At 39.5% G+C, this 13,128-nt stretch overlaps 1 protein-coding gene across 4 annotated transcripts; it reads left to right on the top strand.

Moving 5' to 3' along the window:
* The first annotated feature begins 52 nt into the window (after positions 1–52).
* slco5a1a (solute carrier organic anion transporter family member 5A1a) lies at positions 53–13,063 on the top strand. Of its 4 annotated transcripts, none has more exons than XM_035528186.2 (10): positions 53–83; positions 3,283–3,720; positions 5,581–5,713; positions 6,117–6,307; positions 8,127–8,291; positions 8,445–8,643; positions 9,778–9,937; positions 10,496–10,731; positions 11,358–11,422; positions 11,832–13,063. In XM_035528186.2, exons 1-10 carry the CDS (start codon positions 56–58, stop codon positions 12,284–12,286), a joined length of 2,070 nt encoding a protein of 689 aa, XP_035384079.1. In that variant the 5' UTR covers positions 53–55; the 3' UTR covers positions 12,287–13,063. The 4 variants fall into 4 exon arrangements, with proteins under 4 accessions (XP_035384079.1, XP_035384077.1, XP_026876659.2 ...); XM_035528184.2 differs by lacking the exon at positions 53–83 and adding an exon at positions 96–1,656; XM_027020858.3 differs by lacking the exon at positions 53–83 and having other exon boundaries at positions 3,578–5,713.
* Positions 13,064–13,128: the final 65 nt, after the last annotated feature.

The raw sequence follows: 13,128 nt of genomic DNA, 5'->3' as shown, positions 1-13,128 counted from the left end.
ATTTCTAATACCGTTAATGCAAGCACGCAGTTTAAGTGAAACAACCCGGAAGTTGATGCCTGTTCCATTTCGTTTTACAGGCGGTGAGTTCGAGCAACACGGTTAAGATTTTATGTTTGCAGATTATTTTTCAGTTGCGGTAAGAAGGTACTAGATTTGCTTATGTGGTAGGAAGATAGTAAATTTGCACAAAATAAATTACTCGATCACACAAAAAAACCCTATAGATAAATAACGAATAAAGACTCCATCCGTCTTTGTTGTGACTCGTGTGACGTAGCTCCTTGTTAGCATTCCTGCGCTGTTTGGCTGAGTGAGCTCGAGAAAGAGCGAATAGGACGCCGTAGCGAGCCCGTTACTCCGCAGCCGGTAAACAACCGTCGATGCGACCCTTGCTAAGCAAGGACAAGACTGCACTGGAAATATGCTTTCTTTAATATGGTCTTTATAGATGTTTTGCTGTATATTAAAATGGATCAATTAGTACAGAGAGTAGAAGATACCGTAGCGTTATTCGGTGAGACTCGAGGAGATTGTATTTTTTGTCTTTTGTTCTGTCGGGACGTTTGTGGTGTGTTCCGTTGAAGCATGCTAGTTAACTGCGCTAACGGGACCGCAGTACTGTTGCTTTTGTAGCTACCGATCGATTTTAGAATAAACTCATTTGCCAATGGTAGGGAGCTTTTGTTAGCTGTGAGCGGTAATAGTCGTTTGTGTGGTTTTCCTGTAAAGAATAACATACCGGATGGCAATTCTGCTTTGTGTTCTTGGATAAGCTCGCCTTTTAACGGTGGCTAGCTAGATATAAAAGATTTTGTATTGTCTATCATCATAATTTCAGCCTAAGCTACACTGTCGTATATCAAGCACAAACTTTAAGAAATAGAGTTGGAGGTAGATTTTCTAGCCCACAGCAACGTAAAACATGGTTATTACTAATGAGGGAGAGAAAATGACTAGCTGACCTTACCAAAGCGCAGTCAATCAAGCCATACACACAAGTCTCGTGATCAATCACAACTAGGGTTTGGCTTGGAAATGTTAATTTAGTCATATGTGAATTGTATAGATACCCACACAGCCGCTGAAATAGAGCCAAGTCGCGAAACTGCTGTCGTCTTGGGTTAGGAAGATAAGGCTAATAAATAATATTAATAAATATATACGGTACTGGGCTACTACCAGTACCGTATAGAATGGCCTCTTGGGATCGTGGAGATGCTGCAGACGGAGACGGCACCATGCCGATTAAACTCTTTGAGGATCCTGGGCAGGCCCTTAAGTCGAAAAGCCTTCCTGTACTCAACGGCAACCAGACATTAGAAACAGATGGCACTGGTAGTCCCCTGCAGGGACACAAGACACTTCTTTCAGATACGCACGGCGCGCCCCGGGGCGGCTCCCCGTCCAGGACTGACCGCTCCCCGTCCTCTGCCAGCCTGGTTGGACTGGGTTCGACTCGCAGCTCGGAGGCAGGCGCGAGGACCCGCCGCGCCACTTTGTTTCTGACCTCGCACCTTCGTCGCGTCTCCGTAAGGCGCTACGTCCGCGTGATTTTTTCGGACTCGCGCTGCTTCTTGTTTTATATGTGTTACCTCACATTTATCCAGTCGCTCATGGTGTCCGGGTACCTCAGCAGCGTCATCACGACCATAGGTAAAGTGTTTTGCCACCTTGGTTACAGGCAAACTCGCTACCGCTGTCATGTTTCTCCTTTCTTCCTCTCCTGTCCTGCTCTTTCCTCTCCTCACCTCAGATGTTTTTCTGCATTCTTTCCCTTTCTTGCTCTTCTAATATGTACGTGATTTGCTTTTCTCTTATTTTCTCTGGTCTTTTATGGCCTTGGTGATGATGATATGCTGTAAGGGAACAGCAGAATATCACGACTAAGAACAATAACAGACCAGAGGAAAGAAGAGAAAAGTAAGGCACTGAAGAGAAGACATACTAATACTAATGTTCAGTCCTGTTGGCAAATTTAATAGACTTTAATGGGAAGTATTTGGATTAAAACACCAGATACTCAAAATGAAAATTTCACATAAAACTATACCTGGTCCTGACCTCCCTGATGTCCTAAGCAAAATTTATGCTAAGGGCCCTCCTACCTGACCTGTGAGCCATGTAAACCATTGTCTGTGTTAGTGTTGGCTAAGACTGAATGTGGATCAACAGGGTTCATGCTTGTACTGTCTGATAATCCAGCATAAACTCAACTGACACATTTAAGTATAGAACCTGTAAATTATAGTTAACAATACTACTATTCATTTTTAAAATCTGCATCAGGCCCATTCAGACAGGCCCCCCCAGATTCCCTTTTAAAAGGCTTGGCAGATTACTTGGGTTATTATTTACTGAGAGATCTGAATCCATATTGCCCGGTATGCTCAGTTAAATCAAATAAAATTTATATAGCAGTTTTTACAACAGATGTCACAATGCAGCTTTACGAACGTCTGAGTGCAAGCCCCCAGTGAGCAAGCCCTGGGTGACAGTGACAAGGAAAAACTGCCCGATGATGAGGAAGAAACCTTGAGAGGAACGGTCAACATTTTAAAGTCAGTATTTAAAGAGTAGTCAATGTTAATCCCTTGCTTTCCATCTTACATTAGTTCGGAGTTGTTACTAAACCTTGAGTGAGAAGCTTGAGTGGTCTGGTCACCACAGAGGTTGCTGCTGGAAAGCATATTAATGCCTGTTCATGAGCTGTTTATGAACAAAGTTGGCATGTGTAAAACGTATTGGTTGTATTTCATTCTCACTTTTATCAGGCGTAAAGTCATAGAACACAGCCCTGGAAGTGGCTGGCAAACAAGCAAGACACAGATAGACCAAGAGATGCACTGTTCTTTAAGGTTATCAAAATATGGAAACTATAGAGATATGCACTGCGAGCTAGCATGTCAATTAACGTTACTGTTATTGGCGGACATCAAACCTGGAGAGGAGAGAATACCCGTTAACCTAACTGCTGTTACAGCATTTCACTCTCATTATTATTTTTTTTCTCTTTTCATGACTAGAACCAGATGTCCTCTCATCGAAGTTGTTGACACTGACACCCTATTTGAGAATCTCTTAATTATAAGATTCTCATCCCCCCCCCCCCCCAACACACCTGAGTGCCTTTTGAATTTTTGGTACCTCAGCAGTTAGAACAAAACTGGACAGGACAAGAGATTTGTGTCATTGTGCTGAGAGTATTCTAGATAATTACTACTTATTGCATAGTCTAAGCTATTTATTACTGAAGTGTGTTTATGTATCTTTGTGTTGCAGAAAAACGATACAGTCTGCGCAGTTCAGAGTCTGGTCTGCTTGTAAGCTGTTTTGACATTGGAAGCCTCCTTGTCGTCGTCTTCATCAGCTATTTTGGTGGGCGGGGTCAGAGGCCACGCTGGCTTGCTATCGGGGGCGTTTTCATTGCAGTGGGTGCTGCCCTTTTTGCTCTCCCACACTTCATCTCTCCACCCTATCAGCTGGAGCAGCTGAACACTACAGGACGAGGAGATGGACTCTGTGCTAGCACCAATAGCAGTAGGAGGGAGGGTCCAGAGGCATGTCCTTGGGACCAGGAAGAGAGTGAACATGCTCTGTATGTAGCACTTTTTATATGTGCTCAGATTCTTGTGGGGATGGGGTCCACACCCATCTACACGCTTGGACCCACATACCTGGACGACAATGTGAAGAAGGAAAATGCGTCGCTCTATTTGGGTGAGTTACTTGGGAGGAGGTCCATGCCCAGTTTCATGAATGTTTATTGAACAGTGTTTGTGACTTCTGGATTCTGATTGGTCAGTGGTTCATTGATAACAGCCGTTGAATAGTGGCTGCTGTGGTCACTGACCTCCTCACAAAAAGATGGAACATATTATCCAACTTGTTGGGCATTTTCTTCTAGCTCTCTGTTGTGACATTATCTCACAGCTATAAAACTGTGGGAAGTAAAACATATAAAACATGATGCATTTTCTTCAGATTGCATACATCTTAAGACTTATTTTGGCACAGTGACTTGTCCATTAGGCCCATTTCATACTTAATGAAAATTCATCAAGAAAACAACCAATAAATGTTATGTCTCCAAACAGCTTCTGCGACCAGAGATTTGTTGAACCTAGCATAGCTGCAGTCATATTAACATACAAGTGAACAATCTACCAACATAGCCCATAACAGCTACCATCTTTCAGAGCCATAATATTGCACAGTGCCCAAGGTATTCCACAGTTCATACAGTATTGTACTGTACTTTAGATCTGATTTATTTAAAGCCTTAATTATAGCTGGCACAAATTAGTGCTTGAATTTAAGTTTACATGTTTCACAATGACACAAGAGTGTGGACATTTGTATCATGGTTTCAGTCTCTGTTTCAGAACTGTTACACCTTTAACCTGGATATTTATAAAACCATACCTAATCAATAAGAATGTCATGGATAATGACTGGACTGTGATCATTCAGGGCCCTGGGATCAAATATCTCCTCTATTTTTACCACATTAAAAACAATGTGATTAACATCAAACCACTGAACAAAGTTTGCTATTTCAGAGTGTTAATTTAATGGCTCTGACATGCCTACTGCTGTCAGTTGCGCTTTGGCTGTTGTACATATTATGTCACGTGAAAACATTGCCCAGTTGGAAAATGCAATGCAGATGGATACCTTTTCTAATGACATTTAGTTCAATCAGCTCCATTTATTTTGCTATATGTTTCAGTCTTTTTGTGTGTGGCTGAGGGACTGTACTGACTTGAAGATACTGTCTTTTTGTCTCCACATTCAATAAATCACTTAATTTTCATGTTCTAACAATAATTTTAGTCAAGCCAGTATGACACATTGTGTTTTAATACATTATAAGGCATATCACAATCACAATGTAACATATTTAATGTAATCACAATGCAATATTTTTGGCCATATCCTGCAGTCCTAACCAGTATGTCATGAAATCACTATTCATTTTGAGTGTGTTGTTGTTGTTTGTTTTTTTAATCTCAGTGTTTAGGGGTGTAATCTAACAGTAAGATTGTCAAATTATTATAGTATTTTAGAAAATATAATTGTGCTAAACTCATGGAATACCTTTATTTGCATTATTGTACAGATAAATATATAAAATATATAAAAATAACTACTAAGATAGGGACCATTTGTTAAGGACACAGAATTATTATGAATTTACAATTATGTATTTACAAGGACAGTTATCATTGATGAAACAAGTATATTCCAGCCTAAATATATATTGGTATTTGTTTTGCTTCAGATTGAATGTCACATATTGATGACACATTAAAAGCTTATTTATTATCAGCTGTCAACCAGTTCAGAATCTTAAAGTCTGCTTGAGGGTGAGCATCAAGTGCAGACATGACCTTTGATGACTCCAGTTGAAATCCAGTGGCATTTCAAAGGCAATCAGTGTCATTTTTGTTGCAACATATTTTCAGTGCATAATACAGTATAACAATGTTACTAAAATAGAAAATCGGTTGCACTCACGTTACTGCAGTGTCACACATGCACAATAGAATATGACTCTTTGTGTGTGGGTGTGTGTAGCAATCATGTATGTAATGGGAGCTCTAGGACCTGCTGCTGGCTATCTGCTTGGTGGGGTTCTGATCGGGTTCTATGTGGACCCAAACACTGCTGTGAACATCGACCAGAATGACCCACGTTTTGTAGGAAATTGGTGAGAGTCTCATACACACTTGCTAACTCGCATGCTTGGTCAAATATTCCTAAATATATTCATATTCATTCACATACTCTCACAAATGTACGTAATTTATTTTACAAATTGTATATAAATATTATTTAAATGGATTACATTTGCAACACTGCCTTCTTCTTAGCTTCTTTCTGTTTAGTGGGATCTGTCTCTTTTTTGCCTGGACTTTCAGAACTCAAAGTAACTATCCTCATAACCTATTTGTGAGCCTCTCTCCATGGGGAGGGGTTTACTACCGTGATCTGTTTCTCTACATCTTCCATGGTTAGAGGGACCTGCTTGTGTGATATGGCCTATCTCTCTCCCTCACGTACTGTCTCACTCACTCTCTTATGTCTCTGCCTCACCACCCTCTGTCTGTCAGGTGGAGTGGGTTTCTGTTGTGTGCTGTGGCCATGCTGCTGGTGATCTTCCCCATGTTTGCTTTCCCGAAGAAGCTCCCCCCTCGCCATAAGAAGGGTGGGAGGAAGAAGAAGAGGACAGAGGATGATGATGTTATGAAGGAGAAGAGCCAGGCCGTCTCCTCTTCCATTGGTTTCGGGAGGGACATCAAAGGTAAAACCTCAGTTAAACCTTGGTGTAGGATCCTTACATGATTTGTATGTCTGTCCTGCTTCCTGATAACCTTTCCTCATCTCACCATCTTCTTTCCCTGACTCCTTTCCTTGTCATTGTGTTCAAAGTTGACAAAATAATAAGAGTAAAGGAAAAGCGGAAGGTGATAGCATAGTTTTAGCCCAGCATGCATTTTGCGTGTGGGATAATTAAGCAAGGAACTGAACTTAAAAGTGCATGCATATCCCAATTGAAACTGCAGAAACTGTATTGACAGATCAGCACTGATCAATAATTAAATTACCTATTTTCTAACAGTTTTTTTTATCTATGTATGCAGTTTTAACATTTTGTTTTTTTCACCACCAATGACTGTTTGGCAAAGTAAATAATACCCAGATGAATCAGACCTATTTTTTCAGTGCAGCGGTCAATGTATTCCCATTGTGATTCAATTCATTCTCTTCATTTTGGTTCATAGTTCATAGTTCTGGCTACAGACCAGACAAACGGCTTCAGTTTTTGATTTGTTTAAAAGAAGAAGTTGTCAGTGGTACATTCTCACTAGTGATATATGTTTTAGTTACTTTTCTAGTTCTTTTGTTCTTTGATCAGCTACATGAGGCTGCATTGTTATTGTAGAATTTTGCTTTTATCAACAGCAAAGTTAGAGTTAATTTTCTCTCTTCTGCATTAAGAGACATAGCTTTATGCCAGTTATAGCTACAAGCAATACACCACCCTAAATATGGCTGAAATGGATATGACAATAACATGTTCAAAGTAACCTTATATCAGAATACACTTCATACTTTTCAGCAAATATGCTTCTATGAATGTCAATGACTTAGCATCTTAGTGAAAGGTACTTGCTCTGCAGGAATGAACACATCTGGAAAGTAGTCAGATTCAGTTCAGTGCGGCATATGAATACAGTCATTCACTGAAGCACAAAGACAAAAAAACATAAGTTTAACAGAAAACATTTTCTGTGTCTAGACAAAGTAATTATGTTGAACATTTCTGTCCCTTTCAAAGAGACAAACGTGTACAGAGTGTTCTGTCTATTTGGAAATTGGATGGGGTTCAGTAGGAATGAGGGGGTAGTTTTATTTGAATTAGCTTTTAAGCAATAGCTTTTAATCTAATAATCCATTACTTATAAGGGGTCAAATGTTGTTATATTAGATGAACTGTCCCTTCAAGCATAACTGCATGATGTTGACTACCAATGGTATATCACCTTTTATATCATGTGAAATGGATTGATGTTACTGCTGCAGTCTTTCACAGACACAAATATTATGATATGTTCTTTGAGATGGAAATAAGTGCATTTTTTAGTTGAAACTGAGGTGACCTTCATATGGAGTCATCGTGTGTACAGACATGATACAAGGATACTGGTCTCTTCCACAAAGCAAAGTTTGTCACTTCCCAACTGAGGAAGACATCTGAAAGACAATTTAGATTTACTCAGCTCTTTCAGTACTTAACATGGCGCATTTAGAAATATCTTTGAATCTGGAGGAGGGGAAGAGCAAATGTAGGAAACAAAATTAGGCTCTTGGGAACCACGGCTGGCTAGACACACTTGTATTTTTGGAATATTTTATTTCTTGCAGCAGGAGACAGTTATGAGAGAGGGGTGGGTCAGCTGTCACAGGTCAAAGATTTTATGATCCATGTGAGGGAATGTGGGTTGAGAACATTTTGGTTGTTTGATATTGTGGGTTTTTTATTGTTTGCCTTCCAGTAATTCATAACCTTTAGATAATTCAATATCTATTCAAATTTTTCTTTCTCTTTATCTCCTTAGAGATGCCGAAGGCAGCCTTACGTATCCTGAGCAATGTGACGTTTTTGTTTGTGAGTTTGTCATACACAGCAGAGTGTGCCATTGTCACAGCCTTCATCACCTTCATCCCCAAGTTCATTGAGTCTCAGTTTGGGGTTCCAGCATCGAGTGCCAGCATCTATACAGGTTAAAGCCCACACATCTACACATGCCTGAGCTGTATGTGTTCTGTAAGTGTTCATCGCTCTATTCATTATTTGCTTTTTCTTCCTCTTCTCTCTTTTTCTCCCTTTTTGTGTGTGTATGTGTGTATGTATGTAAATTCTCTGTATGCTGTAGGGTTGATAATAGTGCCAAGTGCTGGTGTGGGTATAGTGCTGGGAGGTTACATCATTAAAAAGCTGAAGTTGGGAGCAAGAGAGTCAGCCAAACTGGCCATGATCTGTAGTGGAGTGTCTTTGCTCTGTTTCTCCACACTCTTCATCGTTGGCTGTGAGAGCATCAACTTGGGAGGAATCAACATACCCTACACTACCGGGTACGAATATTACATACTTAATACATATATTCTGCAAGAGTAGTAATTTATTGTGCACTTATATTGTAGTCTGACATGTAAGACTATTGAGCACAAATTAAATAAAAATCAAATAATTGAAAGATTCTTGTCCCTGAATTAACAAAGTCATATATCCACCTGACCACTTGTCACTAACCATTAACACAGCATTTTTCTTATTCCTCATAATTTTTAAACCAGAATTGCTGTTATTCATGAACAGCTTCACCCTGTTTCCCCATTGCCTCACCACAATTTCTCTACTGCACTTAATCTTGTTTCATATGCTTCTGAACCTTTTTTCAATGATTTCCAACATTCTTAACTTCTCTTTAGTCATCAAAACCGTTCTACCTTCACTTAAGACTGTCAGTTACTTAGTTATCTTAGTAGTCCAGGCTAGGATCCTACTTCTTCATGGGTCAGTCCTGAGTCTCCTCCACCCCATAGCATAAATGTTCACTATTAGACTGATGACAACCGTTTATCTCTACCAATCCTGGTGCCAAGGGTCGAGTGTAAAAGTGCAGTAAAAACAGTAGTCTTTCTTATTCATCCAGATCCACCCTGTGTGCACCATTTGAATGATGGCAAAATTATAGTCAGGCACAAAAATGGAGAACAAAATCCCTCTTCTGTAGTGTAATTCATAAATACAATTTGATTATTAATAAAGAGAGAATTAAAAATGACACTCTTCTCTGACTTTTAAGTTCTATATAACACAGAAATTATTTAAATTCATGCTCTCCCTCCATAGTGCACTGTATCAAATGTATCCACAGTATAGTAATTTTTTGTTTGTTTTTAAAAAGAACTATTTTAAAAACTGTTTTTAAAATGAACTATTATGTGGTTTGAGAAGCCTCATGGTAAGTGGTTTGGCCTAAAAACTGTTTGATGGAAATCTAGACCTTGTTAAAGGAAGTGAAGTACAACAGTTTTTAGGCCAATCCACTTACCATGAGGCTTCTCAAACCACAAAATAGTTCATTTTAAAAATGACTTGGCCAGACATCATTAGTCCTTTGTTACTCTAAGGTTTTTTTTGCTTTTTTGCCCAAGATGATTCTTTACGTTAGTGTTGAGCTCTCTCTTTCTCTCTCTGTGCAGGCCCACATTGACTCTGTCTCATCGGAATCTAACTGCAGGGTGTAATGTGAACTGTGGGTGCCGGATTCATGAGTATGCTCCTGTGTGTGGTTCAGACGGTATCACCTACTTTAACCCCTGCCTGGCTGGCTGCAACAGTGTCTCCAACGACAGCTCAGGCGTGAGGACAATCAAAACACAAATATAGCAATATTGTTTAAATAAATAAATAAAATGCTTTAAATATCTATCTATCTCCAAAAAGAGTGAAACTAAAGTGATTTAATGCTTTAGTGGTACACATATTAAACTGAATGACAGTGTAGAAATTACAGGTAGGAAAAATAGTACATGTATATTTCTTATTTATTTCTCTTTCACTAACTTCATTATGCAGTGTCACCCAGAGGAGGGTGCTTTCCCATTTTGAATCTTGGCATGTCTTTGGATTTCTTCTTCATGATATCTCAAGCAGTTTTCCCAAAAATTCTGTAAAACTGCTTTGTGACGGTGTCTACCATAAAGAGCAAGTTGTGAAGTAAAATCTAAATCTAACAGATTTTGTCTGCAAAAGTGAACAATTCAGAACCTGATTTCTCTGAGTCTGTCACTCAGAATTATCACTAAAATTGGAGAGAACATTGTTCATTAGATTTAAAATAACATGGTACACATTTAGTCTATTCAGTGTATCATGCATATGTATACGTGTAATCTGTACATGTGTTTTCTCTCACAGATCAGGAACTATTCAGACTGTGCATGTGTGCAGAGCAGACAGGTAATCACTCCATCTGGAGGGAATCACGAGCTGCAGGTGGTCATTGTGAAAACATACCTAAATGAAAATGGCTACGCGCTTGCTGGCAAGTGTGAGCGCACCTGTGGAACTCTCATAACCTTCCTGATCTTCCTCTTCATTGTCACTCTCATCACTGCTTGTGCTCAGCCGTCTGCCATCATCGTCACCCTTAGGTATGTTTCTCTTCCTTTCTCTTTTATTCACTATCTGTCTTTTTATGATGAGTTTTTCTTTCTCTCTCAAATTATTTTTGTCAAATGAAAAAAATGCTTTGGGCCTTCTGTTCATATCCTTAATAAACATAGTTAAAAGGCCACTGTCTTAGTAGCATCTTAATTATGCCCCAGTAGAAGTAAAATGTATTTGATTTGTAATAATTGGGGACCATTTGTTGTACCATACATCATAACCTGCAATGTTTCAATACTTCACAGACATACATTTAATAATTTATCATGTCTCATAATAAAATGGAATTTCCCATCTGTTGCATTCTTGGATTAATGTTATATAAATAACTTTTATGTAGAATTTTGCCATCTTAAAATTATCCTCTATGGAAGTCAATGGGAGTTCATTTTTGCACCAACTAAACCAAATAACTGATAGATAAACCCCAGTAATTTGCTAAATTGCGTTCTAGAATATTTTCAAGTGTCTCTAACCTTTTAAAAATCTTGATTTTAAAGGTTGATGACTAGTTCCTTTTAAGGAAATTAATTTGATTGCTCAGACATGTCAAAAAGTGCAAACATTTTCCCTAATGCATTTATGCCTTTTTTTTTTTTTGCTTGGCTAGGTCTGTAGAAGAACAAGAGAGACCATTTGCTCTTGGGATGCAGTTTGTTCTTCTCAGGACTCTTGGTATGGGAGAATGTTTTGCATTCAAGTGTATACTTAATTTACACAGCATGATCATTAGTGGACACCAGTGATATTTAATTTTAATGGTATGGGGTGTGATTATGGTGGACAGACAAAAAAAACAAACAAACCTTACAACCTATCAGGTAATGAATCCCAGGGCCTCAGTTTAAATCTCAAATCAGCAATTAGATTTGCTTGGATGACAAACAATGTAAACTTGTATGGCCAGATTTTGGTTAGCAAATATCAAGGTTTTTATGAAGGAAACTAGACTAGATGTTGTATAATTTAAAAAATTGGTTTTAAGGTTTTTAAAAAAGGGGGGGGGGAAGCATTGACAGAATAGTGTACATTAATAGTATGGTGGAGAGTAAACTAAATGGATTTGTGCCCTCCTTCCCTCCAGCCTATATCCCTACTCCAATCTATTTTGGTGCTGTGATTGACACCACCTGCATGCTGTGGCAGCAGGACTGTGGTGTTCATGGTTCCTGCTGGGAGTATGATGTGACTTCCCTGCGCTTTGTCTACTTTGGCCTGGCCGCCAGCCTTAAGTTCCTGGGCTTCCTCTTCATTTTTCTCACGTGGTATTCACTTAAGCGGCGTGAGGAGCACACGCACTCGCACACACACCCTATCTCCCCATTGGACACAGTCAGCCAGCTGATTTGCCACGCAGGGGGTCAAAAGGGTCACGCTCGTACGCGCTCCTGTCCTGTCTTCCTCCCACGACCCCCTGAACATTGTCATGTTGCAGCCATGGCAACTGGACATGCCCTCAGCCGCGGCAGCAGTTGCCCCGGCAATGGCTTAAAAGCAATAACTCCGCCCATCAGGTCTCTGGAAAAAGTGGTGATATGACTGCAGAGATATCCACACACACTTACATATCTAAGGACATAGAGGGGCATACGTGAAGACCAGGTGGAGTCTCGCCACCTCCACTATGTCCAGGTATGAAGAATGCCCTGCACAGAGCCATTGCTGGTGCCTTTTTCTTTTGACTTGTGCACACACACAGTTTGGGACACACTGGACATAATACCTCAACAGGACAAGTACCTCTCTCATTCTCCTTACACACAGTCTTACATTCTACAGGGCCAGTACTGTACTTTTTCTCCTTGTTACACATACACACAGTAAACGATTCCATGTTAAGTATTATTCTTATTGTTTTGTGTGCACACATACTTGTCTGTTACCTTATTCTATTGTCATTTGTCATTCTCTTCCTGTGGTGGTTTGTTTTGTTTTTTGTTTTTTTTCCATCTGTAAGCAGTACAATGAGACTGTAAAGGTGCTGCAGAGACTCTCAAACCTGTCTTGCCCATCTGTTGATTAGTGAGATGGTCCATTCTTTTGTAACCTTTAGTAAGGAGGGATGAACTGGAATTGAAACTGGAAGCTGTACTATGCAAATTCTCCTTTCCCACTCCAGTGTATGAATTTAGCCAAACAGAGCAGTGGTACAGCTGTGAATGCTGTCCAATGCCAAATGCTGAGTGTGTCAATATTTAAAGTATTAGTGGCTGTATGAATGCAGATCTTCACTTAGGGATCATGTCTCTCCTACACTGGATGTTTCATCAGTGTTTGATGTCTAAATTAAAGGTATTTTGATTAAAACAAAAACAACTGGTGTCATTTATGGTTATCACTGAGGGTCACCTGTGTTAAATGAAAATCGTTTCTGCCCTTAA

This window comes from Electrophorus electricus, chromosome 11 (assembly GCF_041902795.1).
Source record: "Electrophorus electricus isolate QZ-2024a chromosome 11, ASM4190279v1, whole genome shotgun sequence".
NCBI lineage: Eukaryota > Metazoa > Chordata > Actinopteri > Gymnotiformes > Gymnotidae > Electrophorus > Electrophorus electricus.
The sequence above is the reverse complement of the archived record's forward strand: the minus strand, read 5'-3'. Positions and strand labels throughout refer to the sequence as shown.

Coding starts and splice junctions, on each gene's coding strand:
- slco5a1a (XM_035528184.2), top strand. CDS start 1,197: ATGGCCTCTTGGGATCGTGGAGATGCTGCAGACGGAGACGGCACCATG. Junction 1,657..3,282: donor CAGCGTCATCACGACCATAG/GTAAAGTGTTTT, acceptor TTTGTGTTGCAG/AAAAACGATACAGTCTGCGC. Junction 6,308..8,126: donor TTTCGGGAGGGACATCAAAG/GTAAAACCTCAG, acceptor TTATCTCCTTAG/AGATGCCGAAGGCAGCCTTA.